Genomic DNA, 15,561 nt, shown 5'->3' on the forward strand with positions numbered 1-15,561 from the left:
CAAAGGATACTGTATAATAGATAGACATACAGTACATCTAAATATATTTTTATATATATATATATATATATATATATAATGCTTTATCTGTGTGCCTAGCAGCTGCAGATTACAATACAATATACAATATTGGCACCTGTGCGCACCCTCTTAGATATAGGTACAGATAGTGTACAGTATGTGATTTCTTTGGTGCCGTGTCTGACCTTGGACCTGCAGTGTCCAATTGCTTAATGGTCTGATCTGCCGCGGTCTCCCCGATCAGCTCCCATAGGTTAAATGCTACATTGCCCTCCTCACAACCTTATCTCCTGACGAAAGGGGTTCATCCCCTGAAATGTAGAGACTAATAAAACTTAATTCAAAAGTCTTCAAGTGCCGCCTGCTCCCTGGAGAATCTACTTTTTCATTTATGCTTGTGAGGAGGGCAACAAAGCATTTATCCTATGGGAACTGATCGGGGAGACTGCGGTATCCGTGTGATATGACCATGCTCATTTGGGTGGGCATTGATTGACACCCTTGCAAATCTGGTACGCTTCTCTGCCTGATTAATGGTGGATTCATGTGTGTAATTACCTCATTTTAAGATTATATTTGCTTTTGGAATAAAAAAACTGTACTTCACTATATACCTTCTCTCTTTGAATTTTGGGTGGACACTGAACTATTATCCAATCACGAGAGAGATAGGTTCAACTAACAAGAAAGGATACGGACTTTGATTATATTCTGAAGTTGGATTATATGAGGAATTGGGACTTCAGGAACCATTCCTTCAAATAAGTTATAATGACTTATTGGACTCTATAGTGCACATACACATACACTATCTGTACCTATATCTAAGAGGGTGCACACAGCTGCCAATATTGCATATTGTATTGTTGAATTGTAAAGGTGGTGGGGACCATCTTGACATCTGCTGCTGCATTTGAGAGTTGGGACGCTGGTTTAAAACCATTGTATTTGTAGCTGCAGATTACAAACCTACAGAGAGGTCCCATCCCCTCCGTCCCATCACAGCTTTTACTGGTTGCCTGCTAGACACAACCTCCATTTTCCTCGAGCCAATGTTGTCAGTCAACACTCCCCCCATGCTGCTTTAACAGACTGTTTCACAATCTCCCTTCCCCACAGGGGAAAGGGACAGAGATGAGAGATATGGTAAGGATGAGATGACAGTTTTGAAAAAGATAGAGGGGGAAGGGGACAGATACAGTATGAAAGAAAGAAGAGGGAGGGGGAATATATTAGAGAGAAATGTTAAAGGAAGAGAACAAAGTTGAAGGAGAGGAGCACACAAAGATATAAGAGTGGGGCACAGGGATGAAAAAGAAGTGGGAAGGGGGTGGAGCAGAAAGAAATACTGGCATGGGGAGGAAAGAAAAGAGATGAGACACACAGAAAAGTGGGGTGGCTGAGATGGGAAAGGGGGGATGTTACTGCTCGGAGCTGGCTCCACACCCAGATCCCCCCAACTGTCTCTCAATCATAAAACCCCCATAGCCTCACCCACAAGGGGGTAAAGAGATCAGCAAGAGAGTGAGATGGGAATGAGTTGAGAGAGGGGAACAGAGAGAGAGATAGAGGGTGCACAGATGTGAAAGAGAAAAAGTGGAGCATGAGGCTTGAGAGACACAAAGGGAAGGAGGCTGGAGAGACAAGGGTGGCATGAAACTGGCAAGACAAGGGGATGAGGCTGGAAAGACAAAGGGGTGGCAAGATGCTGGAGAAACACAAGGGTGGCATGAGGCTGGAGAGACATGAGAGCACATTAGGCTGAAGAGTCACAGTGGACATGAGTTAGGAGAGTCACAGTAGGATTGAGGCTGTACAGAGCATAAGGGATGGATCTGAAAAGACACACAGATGATGAGGCTATATGGCAGCCACAATACAGTAGCTACTGTACCTGGTGAATGACAAGTCAAAAATCTGCGCATATCTTTCTATTTATCTTTGTGTGGGTGACATAAGTCAGTCACACACACTCTATGGAACTGTTAGCTCTATTATCCTTGATTGACTTGATACTAGGACAAGCTATATATGAGTGAATAATGATGTGGCAACCCTTTCCCAGTACAACATGCAACATAAGGCCAAGGGGCAGCCAGATAGGTGCCTGTCCAGACAAAAGGCAGGGACGTTGAGAAGAACACATTAATCCCAGGAGGCTGTGTGTGGCATTGTGCAGTAGATATTTGTTCCAGAGACATTAAGGGGCAGATATCCATATAGTTGAGTTGGAAGAGTATTTAGTCTATTTAGGTGTATTACCTGTTGTGCTGAAAGTATAGATGAGCGGTTCGGATTACCTGGAATCCGAACTGCTCCGAACTTCTGGGATCTACCAGAGCTGCGGCTCAGGGGTTTCCCAATGGCTCAGATACCACTTCAAGGCAAAACATCATCCTCCAGACGTCAGATTCTCATGGGTATTGGATTCTCTATATTAGGGCACCGCAGCCAGGAATCAGCGCCATTTTACTCTGCTCAGGCACACTGCTGTGTGCTGCACTCTAATCTGCTGCAAATTGGCTAACATGAGTGTACATTCAGGGTATCCAAGATTTGCGGAAAGCCTTCCCCAATGCCAGGAAGTTGCAGAACCCCCAGGGGTTACAATTGTGGGTGGCTGTGCCGGGCACTCCTCCCACTCAACACCACTACTAGCAAGTGCCATCCTGGCCAATCAGTAATTACAGACCTATTATGCAGGGGCAAATTTATATTGGGTGCATTGCACATGGGTTCCTGGGTGTAGATGGTCCACAAGGCACAGCATGCACCCATTTCTTCAATACTTATCTCTTCGGAGTTCGTTTCAGCAGCAGCAGCGGTAGTGCTGCATAAATCAAATTGTTTTTTAACCAGAATATTAGAAACATTAGTTAAACACAAAATCTGTAAAATATAATGTGATGGAGGTATTAAAAATCTAAAGGTACCTGTTTCAATTTCCCACACATATACAGAGTCATCTTCACAGCCAACAACCAGAACCTCTTCTATGGGGTGCCATTTCATTGTCTTTACAGGAAATAGATGTTTTCTAGCATGGAAAAAGCAAATTCGCTCCTGTAGATTTAGAAGCGCCACTGAATTATCGCTACACACACAATATATGCTCTGGAACAATTTTATCTGTGAGTGAAAAAGAGAAAACATAATGACAGCATATGAATAGGATATAAATAGTTCTGTAGCTATCTACCTGCTTTGATAGCTATGTCAATGGATTCAGTCAAAAAAGCACAAGGACTTGCTGTATTTGGATGATTCGTTAGGGTCATTATACTAGAAATAAGTTAACAGAGAAGAATGAAACCTATCAAATTATTAAATGTCATTTACAAATCACAAATCCATGCGCTTTCAATGAGTGCAAATGTACATAACTGCCCACTTGGGGCTCATGTAGAGTTGGGTGCAATTTTTGTGCCAAATATACAGGAACAAATTGTGTTAAAAATGCACCATACAAAGCAGGGCATATATTTAAAAATATCATATGCACCAGTTTTACACTAGAAGAGAAAAATGGCATTCATACAAGGTTGATGAGATCTTAAAACAGTTGTATATGCACATTTTTACACCAGGAGGACTGTATTGACAGTGGTAGCATAGTCATGGCAGAAGCAGGCGAATGTGGAGCTGCAATGACCTCAAACATGCCCCCACCTTCCAAGGGGCGACCCAAGTGAGTAGTGTATGTCCCAGTGGGGAGAATGGAGGCAGTCTAATGCTTGGCACTATTGTGGCACCCCTTTTTCTGGTTCCTGCGTACGTCTGTAATTGGTAGTCATAAATACTATTTGTATACAACATAATACTTAAATGAAATATAATGCACTTAAGACTGTATCTGGGCAATGTTCTTAATAAATACTAAGTCACATTACCATATAAAATACAATTATACAGATCCAAATACAAAACAAAATAATAACTGAATTTATTTAAACATAAATATTTTTTTAAATGGGAGACTACTTTCCTTTCGCAGACTGATTGCAAGTGCCAAATAATTTAAAGAGGTCACAGCAGCGCCACAAATAATGTGAGAGGGGTCAAGACACATTCAAAGAATCAGAAGCAGCTGGCACGGGCAGTCACCATCAGTGTGCCTCTTGAACTGGTGGTTTACTACCCACATGTGATCCACAGCCTGATAGGTGCATATACATATTTGGTATGCATGAGACGCATTTGTGTGTACATGCCCTTTCTGCCCTCGGTGCACACTTGTGCACACTCTCCATTGTTCGTTCCAACTCTATAAGCTTAAGGAGGCTAAAGTGCAAAATGCATCTACATAAATGGGTGTGCAAGAATTTGTTGTGCACATATGCCATATTGGGCTTACAGTGCACATTCTTCACAAATTAAAATGGTTTACAAAAATAAAAACAATGTTAAAATAAGAATAATGCTTCATCTAATAAAAAAAATAAAAAAATTCTATTAACGCCATAACGGTTATTACTGGTGGCAGTAGTGAAAACAAAGACAAACAAATCACTATGCTAAATACAACACTAAGGCCCAGATTTAGCAAGCCTTGGAGAGTGATAAATTGCACAGTGATAAAGTACCAGCCAATCAGCTCCTGCTATGTTACAGGCAGCGTTTGAAAAATAGTACATATAGGCAGAAATAGTGCACATACAAAAAAAGCGCTCATCAATTACCATGATACCGCATGTGTGACATGACGGACATAATGATATGAAATAATTACATTCACCCTTAATAGGATGGTAATCCTCAATGGTAAAACAGATGGAATTGTAATTTTCTGGAAAATCCTTTCCTTCACATGCAGGGCACAGGTAGGACTGATTGATCCTTAATTGACCTGAAACAAAAAGTACCTCTTTTCCCAATATGAATGAGAATGGTAAGAGGTACTATAGCCCGACACTTTCAAAATGGCGGCTGAATTTACGCGTTGTCTCGCCCCTCTGCGCCGTCACTTGCGAGACAATACGTAAATTCAGCCGCCATTTTGAAGGTGTCGGGCTATAGTACCTCTTACCATTCTCATTCATATTGGGAAAAGAGGTACTTTTTGTTTCAGGTCAATTAAGGATCAATCAGTCCTACCTGTGCCCTGCATGTGAAGGAAAGGATTTTCCAGAAAATTACAATTCCATCTGTTTTACCATTGAAGATTACCATCCTATTAAGGGTGAATGTATTTATTTCTTATCATTATGTCCGTCATGTCACATATGGGGTATCATGGTAATTGGTGAGCGCTTTTTTTGTATGTGCACTATTTCTGCCTATATGTACTAGTTCTGTTGATGTGTGGGATACACTTCTATTTTGCACACCTGTAGCTGCCTACCAAGTTTTGTTGCGCATATACACCTATAAACATCTGTTGCACCAGCGTTGAAAAATGACAGGAGCTGATTGGTTGGTACTTTATCACTGTGAAATGTATCACTCTCCAGGGCTTGATAAATCAGGGCCTAAGATCCTTACTTAAAGAATGTATATTAAGTATCCAAGTACCCAGGAGAAATATAGTAGATGAATAATGGTTAGGGTCATCTTCTGGGACAATTACTAATATGTAAAAGTGACAATGGGAAACATTATATAAATATATATTTTTGGTCCTTTTGTTTCTTTCTTTAATGAACCCCCATTGTATAGCAATGTTCTTCCAAGTAAACCATCCTCAACCACTAGATAGCACACTGGCATTGACTTTCCCCATGCAAGGTAGGACGAAAAAAGATTATATTAAAAAAAGGAAATATTTGTTTAGATAGGCAGCTCCTTTGACAGTTATCTTTAAAAGTACATACTGTAGATATTTTCCACTGCAGGATAGAGACTTTTGTGTTGCGTGTTAACTGTCTGTCAGAGTTCTATGTATTTTATTCAAAAGGTCAGGCATTTTTTTAAATGTCAGCTGTAGCTGACCTAAAGCTGTCTTTTTAAATTATTTTTAACTGTGCCAAAACAAAGGTGCCTTAATCAATAATTAAAACCGAATATCACTGCTCAGACCATAAAACACAATTTGAGAGAAATATTTGTGTGTTTATATATATATATATATATATATATAATGTTAATGTACTGTCCAAGCAAATACATCTAACCACTTAAAGATTTAAAGAAATAATAGTATTTATCCCATATTGTACTTGCCCACTGTTCCAGAATGACTGGGAGACTAATTATGGGCAGTTCTCCTGCACTCCTGGAAGAGTAGAACGGCCTCTATAAGCAAATGAATTATTTTAAGTTAACATGGCCCTGCCTCTCACAGATAATTGCAGACACCACAGTTATGCAAACTGTGAGACACTCCCCACTCACAATTCCCACCTCTATCTGCCCTTGGGGACCTCCCAGAGGAGAGGATTTCAAAGTAGTTATGACTAAAATCAATGTTCTTACTTTATAATCACACGGGGAAACGAGTAGTTTCAGTATTGATCCGGACTGTAATGTGAACTTGTGAAATATTTCTCCTGTGAACACGTCTCTCCAAATTATAGATGAATTCTGATCACCAGAAATGAGCCAACTTGGATCAAACTTCTCCGACCGCTCATGTGGATAAAGTAAACTTGTTACACTGCAGTAATGGCCTGCAAATATTTTGTGTAGCAATGAACCTATGGGCAAAGATATATTAGCTGATAACACGTTGGTACAAGACACATTTTTTACAGTTAATTAATTAATGCATGCCTCCCAACATTTATACATGCCCCTCAAATCAGGTTAATGGCTGCGTCATAAAAAACAAAAAACTTAATTAAAAATAAAATGATAAGATGAAACCCCGCCCCCTATTTATACATATAACACCTTAATTTTACAAAAGCTAGAAAATGTTTCTATTTAATCTACATATGTATATGAATAGATTAATAGGTAACTGACTCCATCTAAACACGCATGACTGAGAAATACAATGAGACATTGGGGGAGATGTATCAAACCCTAGAGAGAAATAAAGTAGAGAAGATGTCCATAGCTATCATTTATCTAGAACAGTCTACAAAATAACAGAAGTGAATTGGTTGCTATGCGCAACTTCTGTGCTTTGGGCCTTTAGCATGCTGGGCAGCCCCCAGCATGCGATCACAAGGAGTGTAAATTCTGCTACTTAACAGAATTTGCAATCCAACCTGAATCAGGCCTTATTTGGTAAGGATTGCAAATTCTGCTAAGTAGCAGAATTTAGAAACAGGAAAGGAAGTGAACAAGCCCATCAAATGGGCGAAATGCGTTTTCCAAGGGACCTCACTCACTGAACCACCCACGCTCCAGCTGCAATTACTCGGACATACCCAGGACCTGGTACTCTGGCAACACTACGGTTTAGTGGTATTATGACAATATTGCATGTACTTTTTTGCATAGCATGTATCTCTTTGTCTAAGCTCTTTGTTACTCTTGTATTTTTTTCTATGTTTCTCTATTTTGAGTATCAACATTCAGGGTTAATCATTCTAATTAACTGTTGAATACTGTGTATATCCAGCAATGCCTTGTTATTGCTGACATCACCATCTCATTTCCCTTTTGCCCAACACCAGCACCTTATGAGCTGCATAGGTATCAATATAACATACAGCATTTCTTCCACTCTTATGTGGGGCCGTCTCTCCACTAATCAGGACAAAGTATTAAATTGATCCAGCAGGCTGCTCAGGGCTGCTCTACAGTATATATGGGTAAGAGGTTTAACAATCTATCCAATTAATTGTTAATAAACCGAATAAATAACCTAATTAACTGTTTAAATCTACGCATAACAAATAATGTGTGCTTTATCGTTGATGGTATTACCCCATTTATTTTTGCCCTATATCTGCATCTCTGAGTGGCACAGATATCTGTACAACATACGGTATAAGAAAAGAAATAGCAGGTTGCCTAGGGATTACTCACGGTAGATACTTATCGTTTCTCAGATTTAAACAATCTCGTTCAAATCCAGTGTGTTTTAATACTAACTTATGCGGTTCACAGCAGTGTTGCACTGTGATATATACCAAATTATCTTACCTTGGTTACTCTAGTCTCTCCCTACACTTATTCAGTGGACTCTCATCCACGATTCAGAGAGACAACCCCATGTCAGTAGACTTGGGGACACGTACCTCTGAATAACGTTGACAGCAGATCCACGTTCTTTTCTATTGTCTATCTCATTGCTCTTGAATCTAACTAAATCCATTAACCCATTCAGGGTACATTCAGGTGCACTCTCATTAGTGAGTTGGGAATATTGGCTGCCTCTCTACTACCACACCTCAACACATATGTCCAATCTCATCTGTTCTTGGAAGCCAAACGTTGGTGGGCTGGGTCAGTACCTGGAAGAGAGACCTCCAGGGAATACTGAGTGTAGTAGGAAGGTGGTAATAACTCATTCTGACATAACTATAACAGCAGGATCACCAGCCTTAGTACTTCCTTCTAAACTACTTGGCAATCTTGTCTCTTGTAAGTGAGCATGATTAAACAAAGAAAGGTGAGAAATGAGAATATGCATGGATTTTATTATTGCTGAATAGTTGAATCATGTATCCGAGGCACTTTAGTCCGGTGCTTTGGGCTTCCCATAAGTTGATCGACCTATCAAGGTCTTATTAACACAAACACAAGTGTGTTTGTACAGGAAGATGGGAGTAAAACTGATTATGTCTACATTCTTGTCTATGACTATTATCTGCACAGATGGATCAGAACATACCTTGTTTTTAGATATATGATGTTTTTGTCATATGAGTCTGTCCCAAAGCTGTTGGATACACACTTAATTTTATTCGATAAATTAGTAAAAGTTATGTTTTAGTCTTGACATTTGATTATCATTTTGACTTAATAACGAAGAGTGTGCCCAAATAAGAGTCTTCTTTTCTCCTTTCCTGTTTCTGATAGCTCTCTGACTCTGGGTGCACCACCAAGAGGACATATCTAGGGATTTACCCATCATTTAATTGTCCAATTTTGTTTTTCATATAGTAGTAAATCAATCTTGATTAGTGCTGAAAAACACAACCCTCCTCTCTACACTTAAGTAACAGAATTTGCAATCCTTGTGAACGCATGCTGGTGGCCGCCCATCACAGGGCATGGCCACCCAGCATGCTGACCGCCACTCCCCCCACCTCAATCAAGCAGAATTTGCAATCGCATTGCAATTTCTGCTTGATCATAAAAAGTAGGGTTGCCTCCTGCCAGCGCAGGAGGCCTGCCGCCATCTTTCTGATCGTGGCAGCTGCATGTGATGTTATGCAACCACGCCAATGTCATGCCCCCGTTCAAGTCACCATGCCCCCCATTTTGATGCCACGTTGCTGCAACGCTCTGTCTCTGCCTAGGAAATGGAGCATTGCCGCCCCCGCCCTGCAAATGCCTCTGCCTGATTGACTGGCAGAGGCGTTCTCATTTTCGGCTGGCTTTCACAGAAAATGCAGGTTCATGCGCAGGACAGCCGCTGTGCATGCGCCCGCATCATTTTCATAATTTTTGCGGTTGGAACGCTTATTGCGATCCAACCTGATTCAGGCCCTTTGTCTGCAAAGTTTGATACATTTCCTCAATAATGATTTTACCACTGAGTTAAAATGTTAGTTAATGTTACATTCTGGTAGTCAAACATTAGTACAGGCAACTGAGTTTACTTCAGTTAGCTTGTTTCAAGATGTACGCCAAAATCACAGTTCTTGGATAAGTTTTCTTTTTGTCTTACAATAATGTCTTATAGTTAATATCAAAAAGAACATTCTACATATATAGTATGTATTCCCATTTGTTATCCTACCACTTTGCAAATTCCCACATGGGTTCCCAATTCCATTTAAAGAAATCTAAAAGCTGTGTAAATAAGAAGAAAAATAAATCCACAAGGCGGAATAGGGGTCTTCCAACAATGTCTGGGTGTGAAAGCGTTAAAAGAATTGTTGCTGCCAGAATCAGCTGGCCAATTAGAGTTAAGGGGTTGCCTTATCGAAAATACTGGGCATGCGAGGGCAGATATCCGGGACCTACACTGTGAGATCTATCACAGTGTATGTCACCTGATATCGGCGCTCGGCCTCCGGGGAAGAGACATTTCCCTGTTCCTTCCCATGTGAAGGAACAAGAGAAATGTCCATCATCAGCCATGGAAGGGCATATACTGCCCAGTGCGGCCAACCAGACATTTAGAAAATATCACGTCGGACGGACATGCTGAACAATTCAGTATGTCCAACTGATCAATATTTTTGGATCTGTTGGCCGCATGCATGCTACAATTATCTGTATGTGCTGATATCGGGTAGTTTGGCCAGATAACTGTAGCATGTATGCCTAGCAAAAGTTGTTTATTCTGGGGGAGGGAGTTATTTGATCTCTTACTGACAGAAAATGTTCCCTCCCTACCCATTTTTGGTTGATGTGTGAGATTTTTTTTCCGCTGTTTGTCTCCTTATTTGTGTGGGGCAGTGAAACATGGCAAAAAGTAGCCACAATAATACATATTTGGTTGAATGTAGTTGGCATTTATATTTTGGCAATGTCAGGAATGCAGAAACTTCCTGCAAGGGAGGTTCAAGCTTACATAAGTTAATGTTTAGGAGGAGGCACTTAGTTGGTGACCATATCACACAGAGGTGAGTGGTATAGCCCCCTTAATTTGTTGGATGTTGGTTATTGAATAACGTCATTAGCCTACTCTGTGTGCTTGTGCTTTACTCTGCTACAATGCATTTATTGTATTTTATCGAAAAACTGAATGCAATTTTAGTAATAAAAACTGTTTTTAACAGAACAAGTTTTAGTTTTCCATAATCACTGTCTTCTGGTCTTTATTTGAATTAATAGTTGTTAAGTTTTAACATTGTTATGCATTGTTGAGTGGAAATATTCTTTAGAGGTTTTAAAACCACATCTGAAATACTTATGTAGAAGACTCATATTGTAAATCACACTAATCTCCAACAATGTTCCACACCACCCTTTCCAATCCTCCAAACGTATTAATATTTTCTTAAACTGTTTTCCCACAATATATTTATGAACGCTTCTCAAAATATCAGAGTGTGCCAGCCTCAAGATTTTATGGCTGAAATCTACAATGTACTGTACCAGTTAACCATTCTCCTCCCATCTTTCCTCTACCCATACAGTATGTATGTCATGTCTACCACTTCCTTTTAGATTTTAAGATCAGAATTCTGTAAATGTATATATTGTTGGGGTGGGAGGAGGGTTGTTAGTGAATAAATGTAGGCATGTGTACTAAGCCTTGGAAAGTGATAAAGTGGAGAGACATAAAGTACCAAGCAATAAGCTTCTGTCATTTTTCAAACACAGCTTGTAACATGGCAGTTAAGAGCGGATTGTCTGGTACTTTATCTCTCTCCACTTTATCAATCTCCAAGGCTTAGTACATATCCCCATGTGTTATATCTCCCCTCCACAGCAGAGCACAGTTGACATGCTCTGACCAATCACAGCCCCCCCATCCATTCCTATGGCAGTTGTTAAATGACTGTGAAGTGAGACTATTTTTTTCTCCAAATACCAGGATTTCCCATTGAAAATGTAAGAGCTAAATTTAGAAAAGAGGGCTATCATTCTTCTAGTGTGCTGGGGGAGTAGTCTGTGCTTGACATGCTGGGGCTGAATTGTCCTAAAACAATACTAAAGCCTGATCAGTGCTGAAAGTAAGGTGGTACGGGGTGGTACAGAGTACCATTAAGAAATATGGTTTTGGTACTCAGTACCACCAGCCCACAACTGGGGCATAATTTATAAGGGGTATTTTTGTGTGTGTGACATAAAATGGTGTCAGTAACATAATTGTATGTGGCATAATTTGTAATAGGCATTACGGTGTGTGGTATAATATGTAAGGCATTACGGTGTGTGGAATAATGTGTAATGGGTGTTACGGTGTCTGGCATAATGTGTAATGGGCATTATGGGGTGTGGCATAATGTGTAATAATCATTACAGTGTGTGGCATAATGTGTAATAAGCATTACGGTATTTGGCATAATGTGTAAGGGGCATTATGTGTGTGGCATAATATGGCCATGCCCCTATTGTCATGTAGCCACTCCCCTAGTTTTATGTGACCACTCCCCATCATGACACGTGACCACACCCATTTTTACTATCAGTACCACTAAGAAAACAATTCTACTTGCACCACTGAGCCTGATTAACAAGACAAATTTGGGATCTAGGGGTTCTATGTATATACATTTTTAAGAGAAAATATAAGTACGTCTGTCTGCGAGCGTGTGTGTATAAAATAAAATATTTTAATAAGCTACTGTACTCTACATTCAAGCAAATACTCTTAATGTGTTTAGAAAAGGTGCACTACTTATACAGTATATATTAGAAGCAAAGGATCACAGCTATTGATGCTAATTTGCACTTTTTGAAGCATACTTACAGCAGCTTATATTTTATTATTGAGTTTATTGATTTGTAAATAATTTTTCTATTTAGGTTTAAATGTGAACTACGGTCTTTATATTTAGCTAGTGCTATTTCCAATATTGTGGACATTTTGTATATATGTGAGGTTGACAATTTTCCTCTCTTTTGAAATTGCTGCCGGCAAATTATGAATACATTTACAAATATTTTTTATTCCACTCGATCACTTTATGAGCGGAATTTAATTAGCCCCAATAATTTTTCGGCCTGTAAAAATGGGACTTTACCACAATCTATTTTTTTTTTTTTTGGGTGGGGGGGAAGGTCTGTTTTCTCGCAAAAACACATAGGATCAGGGACAAGTTCAGGGACCTGTGTGTTTTCATTGCTGCAAAAATAGGGCACTTATAGGGGATTCTTTAAGAACCTCTGCAGGCCCCCCAAAATTCTAAGTTAAGTGTTGGCTTTGGTCTGACTTTAGTGCTAATTGAATTCCCCCCTAAATCTGTTCAGATTGTACATGTGCACCAAATATGATGCCCTTGGAACTCTCTTTTACTGAGGTGACAGTGGGATAACGTAATTGACTGAGTGCCAATAGCACTTTCAAAGATTTTTCTTTTTTATCAGTGGCATTTAACTAAATCTTGTGAAGGACAGCCCAGTTTACTTTTAAACTTACTTTATTGGTAGGTTGACAAGAATGCAGTACAATTGGGTAACAAAACCGTTGTGCCAATATTGATGGACATTCAATCCTGAACAATGTGCAAAAGTGCATTATATATAATAACATAATAAAGACCAAAATCAGAACAACGGTTGCCACACAAGAGGAGGTGGACAAGATGTGCCATAGTTATGACAATGATATTAAATACCAAAATTGTATAGAGAATACGAGTCAATAAAGCATAAATACATTACATTGCAAAAATGCTATATCGATTCAATGTGAGACGTATATTTTTGCAACGGAAAGTGATACTCCAAAAACAGGGAGACAGGCTTAAAACAGTTGGCGGTGTGACCTGCTAAAGAAACTCCAGGTTATATCATGAGGTGAGTTGGAAACTCCTCCCTAACCGTAAGATATCTTGATCTGTTGGACAAGGTGTGAACATAGGACAAACATATATTAAGAAATCATTTCGTTTTTTTAAATAAAAAACATTGCTTCCCTTTCAGGCAATTGGTAAAATGGCTTTTCAGTTGCTTTATACTGTGGTCTGCCTCTCAGTGGCAAAATGTCAAATGAAATTTCACATATGTCAGTGTTTTTTTCATGGAGGTTGTGACCTGAAGCTGCTGCTAAAAGAACCCTGATGCACCCTCCAGGTGACTTGCTTTGTTAGTATATCTCTGCTGTGATAGGTGGGACTTGGAGGCTGTAAATACTTTAGCACTTAATAAATGTAATGGTCCGGATGTAATGGCTTGTGAGACGGACGGATCTCCGAGGCTGCTTTAAAAATGTTTACTGCTTTAAAAAAACGTACGAGTTCGGCCGGAGTCTCTGAGCGCCGGTCGTCTCGCAAGCAATTACATCCGGGCCCTTATATTAAATTAAGGGAAATGGGTGCACCAAGTTGGGTATTTGATCTGGATGATAAAGGCTAGCTTCACCATTCATAAATATTGTTTATATAGCATGTAGCCACTTCACACCGATCCTTCTCCATATGCATTCCTGTTACTTGTTTGGTATTCCTACACTTGGATATAATTAAGCTGTTATTGAACTGTACAGATGTTTTCTCCTACATAGTTGCTACAGTCACGTTAAACAGCCCTTCTAGTTGCACCTACTGTAGTCCTGAAAGAATCTTTTTATGCATTTTTTCCCGAAAAAATGCATCTTATATGCATTACTATGTGAATACTGTAAGATGCACAAAAATACTCTGCTGATCAAAATTACAGTGTTTTCCAGGAAAGCACTGTAACAAAACATTTTGTATGCAGATATAACCGCAGTTGCACACAGAATATAAGCAAGCTCCAGAGTCTGTTTGTGTGTCTTACTCTTACTCACATAGCGATGCAAATAAGACGCATTTTAGGCAAAAAAAAAAAGATGCCCAATGTTAGAATGGATGCCCAGGAACTGCCAGCGCTCTCACGGCAGGCATCCCGCTGTGCATGGTGTATTGAGGCTAGATGTATCAGGACACATCTGTATGTCTATCTCATGAATTCTAATTATATGACTCCTACATTCAATCATTAAAAAATAAAATATTAAAACAAGTACATGGAACCAAATTATAGTCTGAACTTTTGAATTTAATGACTAAACTGTGTAATTCACAAAATATTGAGGAACAGCATACATTATATTGCCTTTTAGAGTTCTAGTTAATATCCTTTCCTGATTAATATTAGAGTGTAGGACCACAAAGAACTACCTGGGTGAAAACATGGGCTCCATTAATCTGACTATAGAGATCAGAGGTAAGGGCTATTTATTTTCAAATGTGATTTTTTTTTAGACCTCCATAATTGCTGAAGAATGTAAGCCTGATATATTTTTTGGTTGCTAAGTATTAGAATGGGCTCTATTTAAAGGTAAGACCTAGATACATTTATATGTGTTAGAATTTGAGATGTTAGGGACCCATCTAAATGAAGTTCGCATGGACGCGGTGGATATGCCCACATATTTGGCCAAATTTGTGCTAAGAACTTCACTTATACTCCATGTTAGCTGTAAGGGTTTATCAAAATAATTTTAACTATCAGTATTCATAGTGCTTAGATGTGTGTACTGGCATTTTTATTTATTTATTTTTCTTTACTGTGTGTTACTCCAATTTTTTTTATATTTTTTGGTTTACATAAAAAATCTGTTCTGATAGGAGAGGTTGATAACTTTTTTAAACCCCTCCCAAAATTATCTGTACAGTACTTTCAAACTGCATTTTACTATCTTGTTGTTAAAATAAGCATACCTTTTACCGTTTCAGGCATACATCGGAGAAGCAGATCAATGGGACATAAAATCTACGAGACTGCAAAAGTTCAAAAGAATATTCCTGGTAATAACCAACAAATTATTCAAGAGTAGCCACGGGAAAGCGTATGGGAGATAAAATTCAGCTTTAAAAACATTCTGATTTCATGTAA

At 39.2% G+C, this 15,561-nt stretch overlaps 1 protein-coding gene across 3 annotated transcripts in view; it reads right to left on the reverse strand.

Annotated features, from left to right (window-relative positions):
* WDR72 (WD repeat domain 72) overlaps positions 1-15,561 on the reverse strand; it is a 417,276-nt gene that overhangs the window by 236,362 nt on the left and 165,353 nt on the right. For all 3 annotated transcript variants that reach the window (XM_063926109.1, XM_063926110.1, XM_063926112.1), the window contains 2 exons: positions 6,433-6,653; positions 2,955-3,150 (listed from right to left, as the gene is read on the reverse strand). In XM_063926109.1, coding sequence (XP_063782179.1) covers positions 2,955-3,150; positions 6,433-6,653 — 417 coding nt within the window. The remainder of the gene's footprint in view (positions 1-2,954; positions 3,151-6,432; positions 6,654-15,561) is intronic.

This window comes from Pseudophryne corroboree, chromosome 6, assembly GCF_028390025.1.
Source record: "Pseudophryne corroboree isolate aPseCor3 chromosome 6, aPseCor3.hap2, whole genome shotgun sequence".
NCBI lineage: Eukaryota > Metazoa > Chordata > Amphibia > Anura > Myobatrachidae > Pseudophryne > Pseudophryne corroboree.